The 14,075-nt window shown below is 47.4% G+C and overlaps 1 protein-coding gene and 1 long non-coding RNA gene across 6 annotated transcripts in view; one reads left to right on the forward strand and one right to left on the reverse strand.

The window, feature by feature from the left end:
• The window catches only part of LOC128326608 (uncharacterized), a 26,917-nt gene extending 14,860 nt beyond the window's left edge, over positions 1 to 12,057 (reverse strand). The window contains exon 1 of one of the 2 annotated variants that reach the window (XR_008308139.1): positions 11,742 to 12,057. This is a non-coding gene — a long non-coding RNA (uncharacterized LOC128326608). Of the gene's footprint in view, positions 1 to 3,202; positions 3,502 to 11,741 lie in introns of those variants that run through there. The other variant, XR_008308140.1, reaches the window with a different exon arrangement.
• DERA (deoxyribose-phosphate aldolase) overlaps positions 3,492 to 14,075 on the forward strand; it is a 63,467-nt gene continuing 52,883 nt past the window's right edge. For 2 of the 4 annotated variants that reach the window (XR_008308137.1, XM_053253760.1), the window contains exon 1: positions 3,499 to 3,664. Coding sequence is in view for 1 of the 4 variants with exons in the window: in XM_053253760.1 (XP_053109735.1) it covers positions 3,634 to 3,664 (31 nt within the window). In the remaining 3 variants the exon portion in view is untranslated. Of the gene's footprint in view, positions 3,665 to 14,075 lie in introns of all 4 variants that reach the window. The other 2 variants (XR_008308138.1, XM_053253761.1) reach the window with 2 other exon arrangements.

Genomic DNA, 14,075 nt, shown 5'->3' on the forward strand with positions numbered 1-14,075 from the left:
AATAGCCAGCAGCTTTTGTTTCCTATTCTGTCTGGCATCAAATTAGCTGCTGTTGGAAACGATACTGGAATAATAAAGGGTGTCTGTCTGATTTAGCAGGGCCCTGAAGAAACTGGGTTAATAAATAGGATTGCCAACTGGCCAGGTAAAGAGTCTGGCCTCTTCTGCATGCAGAAATCAGCAACTGAAATGTTCCATGGCATAACTGTGGACTCTGAACAAGGCCACCAGCTAGTTGCTGGACAACAGGGGTTCCCAACCATGGGTCCCTAGATGATGAAGGCCACTGTGACCGAGGACGGTGGGAGCTATAGTCTGTCATCAGGGGACCCAAAGTTGGGCACTCCTGCTGTTAAGGGATAGCTGGAGGTGCCTGCTTCAAATGTTGGCAACCCTGTCTGTCAAAGAAGGGGTCGCAATGGCTGCAATCCCAAACCGATTGATTTATGACAGAGTAAACAGAAGAGGACTTCTGCGTATACATGCGTAGGATTAAGTTGTAAGGCTGCAGTGCAACTTACTAGTTCTCTGGCACCTTAAGGGCTAACAGATTCCAGTATAAACTTTCCCAAGTGTTCTGACCACAGTAAGATTTATTTCTTGCCAAGAAAACATGTACGAGATAGGGCTGCAAATATTTAAAGTTAAGTAAGCAAGTACTAGTTGCTGGTACTAGTCTTAAAAAAAATATATCTATATATCTCTCTCTATATATATCTTGCATTTCTTTGGATCTTTTTCATAACATGAACAATGGCTGATTGCTGCAGTGCCAACTGCTGTTAAAGGGACAGCTTCAGAGCCAGCTCAAAAGTTGGCAACACTCACTACAATTGTGATCAAGTTTTCTCCTTTCCACTACAGCTGGGAGCAGTGGGGAGAGAAACACATTGCAGTCCTGTGTGCTTACATGGGAGTGCATCCCACTGATTTCAATGGGACACTTCTGAGTAAGCATGCACCATTAAGAGTCAAACTGGTGGCCTCTGCTGAAGTAGTCTGAAGACATTTGCCTCTGAAAAGTTGCCACCTTCAACTGCGTACTCCTAACCAATCACACTGGCTTTATTGTAAGTTATTGCAGAACAGTATGATGTAGTGCAGGGGTTCTCAAGCTTGAGTTCTGCTGGAATGTTGTCGGACTACAACTCCCATCATTCCTGGCGACAGCCTGGGGTGATGGAAATAGTAGTTAAGCAACATGTAGGGACCCAGGTTAGAATCCCAGGTACAGTGGCTAAGGCATTGGAGGCAGTCCAGAGGGCCAGATACCAGTTAGGAACATAGGAAGCTGCCATATACTGAGTCAGACCATTGGTCTATCTAGCTCAGGATTGTCTACACAGACTGGCAGCGGCTTCTCCAAGGTTGCAGGCAGGAATCTCTCTCAGCCCTGTCTGGAGATGCCAGAGAGGAACTCCCTGATGTTCTTCATGCAGGCCCTATACCCTAAGGGGAATATCTTGCAGTGCTCACACATGTAATCTCCCATTCAAGTGCAAAGTAGGGCAGACCCTACTTAGCAAAGGGGGAAATTCATGCTTGCTACCACAAGACCAGCTCTCCTGTAGCCACAAAAACTACTAAACATCTTTGGGCTAATCACTTAAGCCCTATTCAAACCTTATTTTCAACAATTGTACAATCAACATAGTGTGCACAGGTACAGGTCTCTGCACACCTACAGTTATTCATGTGATGTTGAATACACATACAACAATGCATTTCCTATCCATGCCATTCCTTTAAGGGCCTTGTGTCTAGGTCCAGTTGTTCACACAAAAGCGTGTACACATTTACTATGTAGATTTAATTCTCTTAAGGCATACCCGTGACTCATCCCATGCATGGCAGCTCTCGCAAGAGTTCGGAGAGCTGACACAGCCACAGGACGGGTGGGAGGGAGGAAAATGCTGTCCGGCCAAAAAAGCGGGGGTGGCGGCGGCGGCGGCGGCGAAGAAGCCCACCAGCCAGAAAGCGGGGGTGGGGAGAAGCTGGTGCCTGGTTGGCCAGAAAACAGCAGGTGGGCCAGTCAGGGGTGGGTGTGTGTGTGAGAGAAAAAGGTGGTATGTGGGCTGGCACCCAGCCCAACCAAACCAAACCCATGTAACTTAATTATGCTGATTTACTAGAGTAGTGCATGTGCAGATGTCTGTATGCTATACATCATGTCTGAATAGGGCTGCTGTCTCTGCCTAACCTACATCACAAGGTGGTTGAGGCCAAGGCTGTGATTCAACGCACTCTTACTAGGGTATAAGTTCCATTTAAACCAATGGAGCTTACTTCTGAGTAAACTTGCATAGGTGTGTACTGTACTCTAAATGGGAGACAAGGAGAGGAATCTTGGGGTCATGGTGGACAGTTCGTTTAAAATGTCAACTCAATGTGTGAAAGCTGTGAAAAAGGCCAATTCCATGAAGCTAGGGATTATTAGAAAGGGGATTGAAAATAAAACTAATATTATAATGCCTTTGTACAAAACTATGGTGTGGCCATACCTGGACTACTGTGTAAAATTCTGGTCACCACATCTAAAGAAGGACATTGTAGAACTGGAAAAGGTGCAGAAGGGGGCAACCAAGATGATCAGGGGCCTAGAGCACCTTCCCTATGAGGCAAGGCTGCAATACCCGGGGCTATTTAGTTTAGAAAAAAGATGACTGTGGGGAGACATGATAGAGGTTTTTAAAATCATGCATGGTGTAGAGAATGTGGATCGAGAGAAATTCTTCTCCCTCTCATATAACACTAGAATCAGGGGTCATCCCATGAAATTGATTGCCAGGAAATTTAGGACCAGCAAATGGACATAATCAACTTGTGGCATTCTCTGCCACAAGATGTAACAGCCAACAACCTGCATGGCAACAACCTGGGAGGGTTTTGGATAACTTCATGGAGGAGAGGTCTATTGATGCTACTGGCCTGTAGCCTTCCGACTAGTTACTAGTCAGAAGGCTACAGGCCACCTCCAGCCTCTGAATACCAGTTGCAGGCGAGAAACAGCAGGAGAGCATGCCCTCAACTACTGCCTATAAGCTTCCAGAAGCATCTGTTGGGCCACTGTATGAAACAGGATGCTGGACTAGATGGACCATGGGCCTGATCCAACAGGGCTGTTCTTATGTTGCCCCAAACCTGATGCTCAGCCTGAAATTTCAATGGAAATTAATGCTGCAGTACCATGCTGGGCACTGACCGAAAGAGAGAGAATGTTGTAGTACAATTCTATATACACATTTTCTTGGAGGTAGGCCCCATTGGATTCAATGGGACTTAATTCCGAGTAAGCATGCCCGGGGCTGTTAAGCCTTGGAAGGCCTCTGGATGAACGGGCCAAGCGGCGGCTCTCGCTCGAGGCTGTATGGAACGTCAATCCAGGCAACAAGCGGAGCAAAAGTCGCCCCGAAACCGGTTCTTGGGGAGCGCGGGAACCCTGCAGCCGCTTCGCCAGGCTCTTCCACGCTGCTGCTGCTTGCTGCTGCTGCGTCCTGAACAGAAGGCGGTGAAAGGGCAGGAAGGGGTGGAGAGGTGGCGGCGTCGTCGTCCGCAGGAAGTGCTGCTGCAGCTCAGGGCCCTGGAAGGAGAGAGGAGGGCGGCTCTTGCTCTGTGGTGCCCGTCGCCAGGATCATGGCTGCTAGAAACCAAGGCACGGAGCTAGGTAAGGAGCGGGCGCAGCAGGCAGCGGACCTCGCTGGAGCCACAGCCGCCTCCGTGGATGCCGCAGGAAGGAGGATTAGTGCTTGTGTGTTGTTTTAGATCCTTTAAAATGTTGCATTCTGCAGCAGCAGCTGCAGCCGCATCCTGTGCACGTTCACTAAAGTCCGAGCGGCAGAGTCACTCGTCTAGACCCTCCTGGCGCCTCTTAGGAGGACCGCCACGGTTTGCCGCCGCGCCACCCTCAGTTTACTGAGACGCAAAAGCTCTGCTGAGTTTGAGCTTACTCCCGAGTAGCGGGGGCTCCCAATCCTGGCTCCCTCCCTAGCTAGACTGCAACGCCTGTCACCCCCAGCCAGGAGCTCTGGCCACTGGGGCTAGGGGGGATGGGATTTCCAGTCCCGCAAGCAGCATTTGGGGGGACCCGAAGTTGGGAATCCTAGTGCATGCGTTTAGGATTGCACCCCAGGTCTGGTTTGTGGTAGGGTAACCCCAGGGATCCTGCACGCGGTCTAGAGGGTCTGCAAGACGGGAAACTGCACCAGGTGCACACGGGGTGTGTGCTTTTTGGTGGGGATCCGTACTTCTTGAAGTTCCCTCTGCTGCACAACTGCCAGGGAGAGAACAGCCTTTCGCCTGCTCTGCTTTGCCTGCCCTTTGGCCAGCTAGTCGCTGCGGTGGGGGGTGGCCAGGTGTTGATCTACAACTCCTATCACCCCCTGTTGCCTTATTGTTGCTGGGGATGATGGGAATTGTAGTCAACAGCCGCGGGAGAGCCTCCAATTGGTTACCCTTTCGCTAGTACACTGCGTGCAGTTGAAGGACATGGGCACCTCCTTGTTTTGAAAGGGTTTAAAGTACATATTTGGTAGGCTTGGCAGGGAAGAGGACAGTGGAGATGGCTGCTGCTGCGCCCAGGTTCTATGCAGCAGTGAAGGCAAACAGGTATATTAAATTCCAGAGTCCTTGCGCTGTTAGTTTTCCCTCATCTTGGCCTTTTAGAGGTGTTAGTTTCCTGGTGCTAAATAAAAGCCTTCTTCCTGCCAAGTTGCTATAAGCTGGATTCTGAGTGATGCTTGTTCTCTGACTCCACCTCCCATTTTTGGTTCCTGCTTCTGGTTTCTGTTGCTCCACTAACCTCTTGTTCTGGATTTGTTCCCTGGACACACATTTCCCCCCAGATATTTTATTTATTTGTTTTAAATAAAAATAATCTCCAGAACAAACAAACAAAAAAGAGTCCAAGGACTCCACTGATATTCAAACACAAAGGGTAAAATACGGGCATTGGAGAACAATAGGATGAAGGTTTTCCCCAAGATATGACTATTGGAACAATCACTATCCATTTATTAGCTTTCAGTAATGTGCAAGTGGAGCTGTGGTGTGAGAGGATTTATTGATGTGTTCTAGGAAAGGGTACCAAGGATTTGGGAGGTCTGATTTAAATCCTTACCCAGCCAGGAAGCTTCCTGACTGACTCTGGGCCAGTCACTATCAGTAATAATAATAAATAACTTTGTTAGCCGCCCCATAACACATTGTTCTCTGGGTGGTTCACAACACAGTATTAAAGCATGGAATAAAAACACATAACACATTAAATAATAACAGACCAAAAAACGGGGGGGGGGGGGGGGAGGGTCCCAGGTTCAATTCCTGGTATCTTCAGGTAGGACTGAGAAAGGACCCCTCTCTGAAACCCTGGAGATCTGCTGCCAGGGTGTGTGTCCCTATTCACACATGCACATGCATTGAATAGTATACACATGCAATGAATAGTAGTCCTATTCAATGCACATACAGTCTATGTTATACAGTGGGTATTGAAAAGAATCACCCCCTTTGATAGGCCTTAAATTCCGGTTCCCTTACATCCTGAAATGAAAACACAAAGAAAATTCCCTTCACCAGCTGTACTTATCCAATGCAACCTATAACATCCAACTGAAAAACATCACAATTACAGTCCAGAAAAAGTGTCAGAAATAAAAAACAAGAATTACTGAGATTGAAAAAGGATCACCCCCCCAATGTCAATATTTTGTTGAACCACCTTTTGATTTAATAACAGCCTTGAGTCTGTTGGGATACTTCTCTATCAACCTTGCACATCTAGACGGAGCAATATTTGCCCACTCCTCCATACAGAACTGTTCAAGTTCGGTCACATTGGATGGTAGGTGTTGGTGGACTGCTATCTTCAAATCTCTCCACAGATTTTCTATGGGATTTAGGTCTGGGCTCTGACTGGGCCACATGAGGACGTTCACTTTTTTCTCCTTCAGCCCCTGTGTGGTCAATTTTGCTGTGTGCTTCGGATCGTTGTCATGTTGAAAGGTGAATCTTCTGCCCATCCTCAACTGTCTGGCAGAGGGTAGCAGGTTTTCTTCCAGAATCTGACGGTATTTTGCCCCATCCATTTTTCCTTCTACCCTAATGAGAGCCCCAGTCCCTGAGGCAGAGAAACACCCCCACAACAGGATGCTGCCGCCTCCATGCTTCACTGTAGGTATGGTGTGTTGTGGAAAAAATGTGGCTTGTTCGGAAGGGTCGCAAGGAGAAAGCCACTTCTCAAGAAAGGCCACATTAAAGCTCGTTTGAGCTTTGCCAGAAGGCACCTTGAAGATTCTGATGCCAAATGGAAAAAGGTCTTATGGTCAGATGAGACCAAGATTGAACTATTTGGCCTCAACACCAAACAGTACACCTGGCGTAAATCCAACGCAGCTCACCATCCACAACACACCATACCTACAGTGAAGCATGGAGGCGGCAGCATCCTGTTGTGGGGGTGTTTCTCTGCCTCAGGGACTGGGGCTCTCGTTAGGGTAGAAGGAAAAATGGATGGGGCAAAATACCGTCAGATTCTGGAAGAAAACCTGCTACCCTCTGCCAGACAGTTGAGGATGGGCAGAAGATTCACCTTTCAACATGACAACGATCTGAAGCACACAGCAAAATTGACCACACAGTGGCTGAAGGAGAAAAAAGTGAACGTCCTCATGTGGCCCAGTCAGAGCCCAGACCTAAATCCCATAGAAAATCTGTGGAGAGATTTGAAGATAGCAGTCCACCAACACCTACCATCCAATGTGACCGAACTTGAACAGTTCTGTATGGAGGAGTGGGCAAATATTGCTCCGTCTAGATGTGCAAGGTTGATAGAGAAGTATCCCAACAGACTCAAGGCTGTTATTAAATCAAAAGGTGGTTCAACAAAATATTGACATTGGGGGGGTGATCCTTTTTCAATCTCAGTAATTCTTGTTTTTTATTTCTGACACTTTTTCTGGACTGTAATTGTGATGTTTTTCAGTTGGATGTTATAGGTTGCATTGGATAAGTACAGCTGGTGAAGGGAATTTTCTTTGTGTTTTCATTTCGGGATGTAAGGGAACCAGAATTTAAGGTCTATCAAAGGGGGTGATTCTTTTCAATACCCACTGTATATATATGTACATACAGATCTGTATGCATAATCAGTTATTCACCCGTCATGTTAAACACACGTATAGCTGTACACATCTTATCTGCACCCTCTATTTGAGGGGGCCTGTGCCTGGGTGAATGCATGTAGTCATCAGTGTTCCCTCTAACAGGAATCCCGAGATGTTTTTGACTGCAACTCCCACAATCCCCAAGCAAAAGCCATTGCAGCTGGGGATTCTGGGAGTTGTAGTCAACAGCATCTGGGAGTCCCTGTTAGAGGGAACACTGGTAGTCATCTACACAAAAATATGGCCATGTGTGCCGACATCTGTACACACACACACACACACACACACACACACACACACACACACACACACACACTGTAGCAGTAAAGGTAGCCAATCTGTACTAGATGGACCCATGGTGTGATTCAGAGTAAGGCAGGGCTTATTTGTAACAGTGTCCGCAAGAGAAACTTGTCCAGCCCTATATCAAGGAGCCCCTTACTAGCTCCTTAGAAATGCAGTGCGGAGACGAGTCAAACTCTGTTACACTCAATACCTCCCAAGTGGCCCAGCTCTTATGCCCAATACTTCCCAATACCCTCTTATGCTCAATACTTTCCAAGTGCCAAAGCCTGGCCCCGCCCTTCCTCTGCCTAAGGACCAACCAATACCGAGAACCACATTGGGTGTGTGTCAGGACAGGAAGCCCCATAAGAAGGCCAAATCCTCCTCAGACCCAGCCCATGAGAGGAAGAGGGAGAAGGAGAAGCAACCAGTTGCCCCACAAGATTACAAGGTGGCAACAGTTTCAGTGGCTACCTTGCTTGTCCGTGCACTGTCGGATTCCAAGGACAACTTACATCTGGACCTGGAACCCATCTTGGAAGAGGAAGGGAAGTACTGCCAGACTGGGAACTTGACCCCGATCAAGAATCCCAGCACTCTGAGAAGGACTGAGATTCCTTGGCCTGAGATAGATGCAGGGGCACGGTCTATGGTGGTAAGTGACCCCTGCGATATTGGGAGAGAAGGTGTTACCAGTATACCCCTGAATACAGGTACAAAGCCTCCCCTGCCAGATATGACATGGAGTTCCACAGACACAGGAGAGGAGAGCTGGTCTTGTGGTAGCAAGCATGACCTGTCCCTGTAGCTAAGCAGGGTCTGCCCTGGTTGCATCTGAATGGGAGACTTGATATGAGCACTGCAAGATCTTCCCCTCAGGGGATGAAGCTGCTCTGGGAAGAGCAGAAGGTTTCAAGTTCCCTCCCTGGCTTCTCCAAGATAGGGCTGAGAGAGATTCCTGCCTGCAACCTTGGAGAAGCAGCTGCCAGTCTGTGAAGACAATACTGAGCTAGATAGACCAATGGTCTGACTCAGTATATGGCAGTTTCCTATGTTCCTATGACCCAGGGTAGACTATATGCTAGTGGAACTGCAATCAGATATATAATATCATGGGGGACGCAGCTATTGGAGTCCTGATGAATGGGATCGGTAGAGCCCCAAAGGTCTTGTTCTAACTCAAGGTCCCCTCCAGTGACCCACTCTACTAAAGCCCTAGAGGCTGCTACTGGGAAGAAGCAGCACTCAAGAATTTCAAGACAAGACAGAAACCTAAGGATTGTGACCCCCACAAACAGGTCTGCAACCTAATCTGGGCCCTCCAGTGCTAGAGCCAAAGGTCCCCAGCCCTCCGAAGAACCTGGCAGGATCTGACGCTGATGATGATACCTTTTCAGTCCACAAAGATTTCAAACTCCCACCAGATTCATCCCACTTGGAGGAATTGCTGGGAATTGCAGAACAGCTTCCTTTGCTGAGGAATACCGACCCTACTCAGAACAGATACAAAGGATGGTGTTGTCTTTGGGCCTAGAGACCCAGCAGGCTATTCAGGAGACAAAGGACCCTCTGCCATTGTTACCTGCAGTCACTGAAGTGGTTAAAGGCTCATTCATGGATTAAACCCGCTTTGATTCACCCTACCTCCAAGAGACTGGAAAACCTATACCAGGTCCATTATAGTAATGCTCTGTACTTGTTCAAGCACCTTAAACCAAACGCTGTTGTGGTGGAATCAGCACAGCCGGGGACCAAACAGAAACTATTGTCTTCCCCAGCTGATCAAGATGGCAGGAAGCTGGATTCCTTTGGGAAGAGAATCTACACTACCGCCAGCCTTCAACTACGCATCTCCAGTTATCAAGGATGCATGGCTTGGATCCGTTCATCAGCCAACTACAGGTGGACCAACGAGAAGCAGTGATGACCTTCCTCACTGAAGGGCTTCAGATAACCAAACAACAATTATATTCAGCTCTCCATGAGGCAGACTGTGGGTCAAGGGCCATGGCGTCAGCAGTAGCTCTATGGAGACATGCCTGGTTGAAATCTACCTCACTTTCTGCTGAAGCAAAGCTAAGGTTTGAAGATCTCCCCTTTGATGGAGAAAACTGATTTGGGTAGGAGACGGATGACACTCTAGAAAGAGTGCATAAACGAAAAACAGTCAAGTCCATGGGCCTGCAATCCTATCAACCACATAGCAATAGCAATAGCACTTACATTTATATACTGCTCTATAGCTGGAAGCTCTCTAAGTGGTTTACAATGATTTTAGCATATTGCCCCCCAACATTCTGGGTACTCTTTTTACCGATCTCGGAAGGATGGAAGGCTGAGTCAACCTTGAGCCCCTGGTCAGGATCAAACTTGTAACCTTCTGGTTACAGGGCGGCAGTTTTACATCCATCTAAACAATGCTGACCATCACAGTTTCAAGCCAAACCAACTTACCAACCATTCTGCCCACACACAGGAGCAGAAACAGAATAAGTACCAGCCTTATAGTTCCTATTTGGAAGCCCTCTTCACAGGCCTCAAGGTCCACACAGAAGATCAAACCAACTTACCCTAAGCGAACTTGACATGACTTGCTTGGGGTTGAGACTCCTTCCCTATGCAGAGGCGTGGCAATATATAACACCAGACCACTGGGTACTAACCATAATACGTATGGGCTATGCTATAGATTTTGAGGGCCTCCCAACCTTTTCGGGGATCCAATTAACAACCCCTATGATGATACTACTACAAGAAGTGTGCAACGTGATGAACAAGGGGGCCATACAAAGGTTGCACCACAACATCAACTCCAGGTTCTACTTGCGTTACTTCACAATCCCCAAAAGGGATGGAGGACTATGACCTATACTAGACTTAGACAAACTCAATGACTTGGTCTGCTACTGCTGTTTCCGGATGATTATACTCAATCACATCTTGCAACTGTTATTCCAGAATAACTGGTTTGCATCAATAGATCTCAAAGCTGCATACTTCTGTATTTCCATCCACCCAGCCCACAGGAAATACCTGAGCTTTTGCATAGGGTACCAAATCTACCAGTACAAGGTCTTATCGTTTGGCCTCTCCCTGGCCCCATGAGTATTTACAAAATGTATGGCCATGGTAGTCGCCCATCTATGCCAGCACTCCATCTGGCTCTTCCCATCTTTGGGAAGTGCATCTCCTAGTAACACAGACATAGTACGAACTTCATCAACACATCAACACACCCTGCAACTACTGAAGGAATTAGGGCTACAGGTCAACTAGGAACAATCAAAACTCACCCCTTCTACTTCTGTAGAGTTTGTTGGGGTCCTACTTGACTCTCCCTCAGTGACAGCCTCTCTGCTACAACACAGGTTCAACAATATCAGAGAGATGGCACACCGCTTGATAACTTCAGAAACCCACTCAGCACGTGCTACAATTTATCTTAGTATTCCATCTGCAAGAGAACCACACAAGGGATATGTTCCGGATCCCCAGGCATGCAAGAACCTCACTACTTTGGTGGACAAACCAACTTATGAGGAGGACACCCTTTTGTATACAGCCCACTAAAAATCACACTGACAACCGATGTGTCCAACTCTGGATGGGGGTCACATTGAGGAGGAAGGAGTGTAGCAAGCTACTGGTCTGGCCCCGAGCTTTCATACCACATCAGTTGCCTGGAACTACTAGCCATGTGGAAAGTCATGAAAGCATTTCTGCCCCTACTGGCAGGGAAGTCCATTCTCTTATTGACGGACAATTTAACAGCCCAAGCCTACCTAAACCATCAAGGGGGCACTCGTTCACCGACTCTATCCAAACTGGCAACTGGCATTTGAGAATGGTGCCTCGGCAACTGGATCCAGCCATTGGCAACTCACATAGTAGGGAAACTGAATGTGTGGGTAGACTTGTTAAGCCATCAAAGATGCCTAGACTTCCCACAAATGGACCCTAGATCCAACGGTGATATGGGACCTATTCCATCTATGGGGTCAGCTACACATAGATATCTTTGCAACTATGGACAACAGGCAATGCACCAGTTTTGCAGATGAGGGGGACATGGACCAAACTCACTAGGAGATGCATTCTGATTGCCCTTGACTTCAGATCTTTTATACATGTTCCCCCATTTCCACTAATTCCAAAGGTCCTTGAGAAGATCCTGACAGAGAACTCAGACTGCATCTTCATTGCACCATTGTGGCCATGCCAGGCTTGATTTGCCACCCTCCTATCCCTATCAGGTACCCAACACATGTCCCTACCACTCCACGTCAACCTTCTTACCAAAGAACACGGAACGGTGCACCATCCAGATGTCAAAAGTCTCCATCTGACAGCCTGCCGCATTTGTCCAACAAGATGCAGGACCACAAACTCTTGAAGGTCCTCAGGGTGTCCAGGAAACCATCTCCACGTTTGTCCTACAAGGCAAAGTGGAGACGCTTTACTACCTTTGCTGCTACTAAGAACATCTCCCCCAAGAAAGCCTCCATTGAGTTTATACTTTCTTACCTGTCAGTTCTTTAAAAATCGGGGCTATCATTTGCTTTGTTGAAAGTTAACTTGGCTGCCATCGCAGCCTGGACCTCACATGTTCATATTTCCCCCCAAGGAACCAGTTATAATGTTTTTTCAAAGGTTTGCTCTGCTGGTTTCCCCTTAAACCTAGACTAGCCCCCGGTGGGACTTAAAACTAGTACTTGTCTCTTTTATGCGCAAGCCATTCAAGCCCAGGGATACATGCTCCCTCAAATACCTTAACCAAGATAGCATTTCTTCTGGCCATCACCTCAGCCCACCTGTGTCAGAACTCTGCACCCTACAGGCAGACCCACCCTGTGGGCAAACCCACCTACAGCAAGCCAAGGTGCTCCTTCGCTTGGATGTCAACTACTTGCTAAAGGTGGTCTCACAGTACCATGTTTCCCAAGACATCTGTCTACCAGTCTTCTTCCAGAATCTGGCCTCAGACTCTGAACGGGCATGGCATAGCCTGTATGTCAAGCACACTTTGCCTTTCTACCTATACCAGACATGGCCCTTCAGACAGCCCACTGCCCTCTTTGTCTGCTTTGCAGGCCCCAACAAAGGGAAGCAATTGTCATTTCAGCGCCTTTCAGCTTGGATTATCTCTACAATCCAGCTGGCATACACGCTGCCCAACCGTATCCCACTGTCTATGCCCCATGCGCACAAGAGCCATGGCAACCTCAACGGCCTTCTACAAGGGATTCCACTGGACACCATATGCCGGGCAGTGACATGGAATGCTCCTCTATCATTTGTCAGGCACTATGCTCTGGACACCAGCTCATGCAGTCCTGCTCAATTTGGCATAGCACTTCGGAACACCATCTTGGGATAGAAGTCGCACGGATACCTGCTTCCCCTACCATCGAGGTTAGTAGCTCGCTAGTCTCCTAGGCGTGACTGGACAATAGGACCACTACAGAGGTGACCTGGTTTACAGTGGGAAGGGAGACGACCTGTGATTACTATAAGATATTCCCCTTTGGGGATGGGGCCATGGCTCAGTGGTAGAACATCTGCTTGCATACAGAAGGTCCCTGGTTCACTCTCTGGCATCGCTAGGCAGGGCTGGGAGAGACTCTTACCTGTAACCTTGGAAAAGCTGCTTCCAGTCAGTGTAGACAATACTGAGCTAGATGGATCAATGGTCTGACTTGGTATAAGGCAGCTTCCTATGTTCTTCGGAGAAAGAATTTCCTTCAAATGACCAGATGTGAAGCTTTTGTAAACTGGATGAAATGTTCTTGTTTTCCTAGGCCATTAGTTTCCCCACGGCTGACTAATATCTGTGAGTATCGGTAGACAGGTGGGCTCATAACTTTTGGGGACATATTAGCAAGGCAGCCTGTAGCTATAGCATGATGCATCAGATTTCATCCCCTGGCAATTTAGGTGAGCATTCACAGGACTGTTCCTATGTGGGTCATTGCCAAGTTTATCTCTGATTAAGAGAATTCACGTGTACTCAATAGTAACCCTGTTCAAAGCCCTCTTATTAGCATGCCTTTGTGTTTGGCATCACACCCAATATGCTCTCATACCCTTAGGCACCATGGGCAAATAGCCTGGAGTCAAAGGAGATCGGCTCTTTGCAAGAAACTTCTAAATACAGTTTTGAAGAGGGTTTTTTTTTTTGACATGTCTTCAGAGGAAGAAAAACATTTCTTTTTTTCAGGAGAGGATTAAAGAAAGTTGGCTAATTAGCTGTAGTTTAACTGCTTTAATTACTTTTATCCCTGAAGCCACATGAATATTCAGATGACGAGCAGATGACATTTTTTTAAAATGTAGGATTCACGCTCCAATTTTAATGAACCTATATGTCGTTTTCCTTCGCCAGACACTCGAAGCAGCTTCACACAGGATGGTTTTTATTCTACACAGCTCCCTGACCTGTGTACTTTTGGAAAAGTGAACACATGACTAGCAGTTCACAAGTGATGGTTGTATACTTTCCCTATTACCAGGGATTATTTGCCTGTTGGAAGAACACTAGCTGCATTCTTACAAAAGGCTGAACCATAGTTCAGCCAGCAGTCCCCTGATAACTGAGCAAAGAGGCACCTTTTAAAAGTGGTGATCCTCTTT

The sequence above is a fragment of the Hemicordylus capensis genome, chromosome 5 (assembly GCF_027244095.1).
Source record: "Hemicordylus capensis ecotype Gifberg chromosome 5, rHemCap1.1.pri, whole genome shotgun sequence".
Taxonomy (NCBI): domain Eukaryota; kingdom Metazoa; phylum Chordata; class Lepidosauria; order Squamata; family Cordylidae; genus Hemicordylus; species Hemicordylus capensis.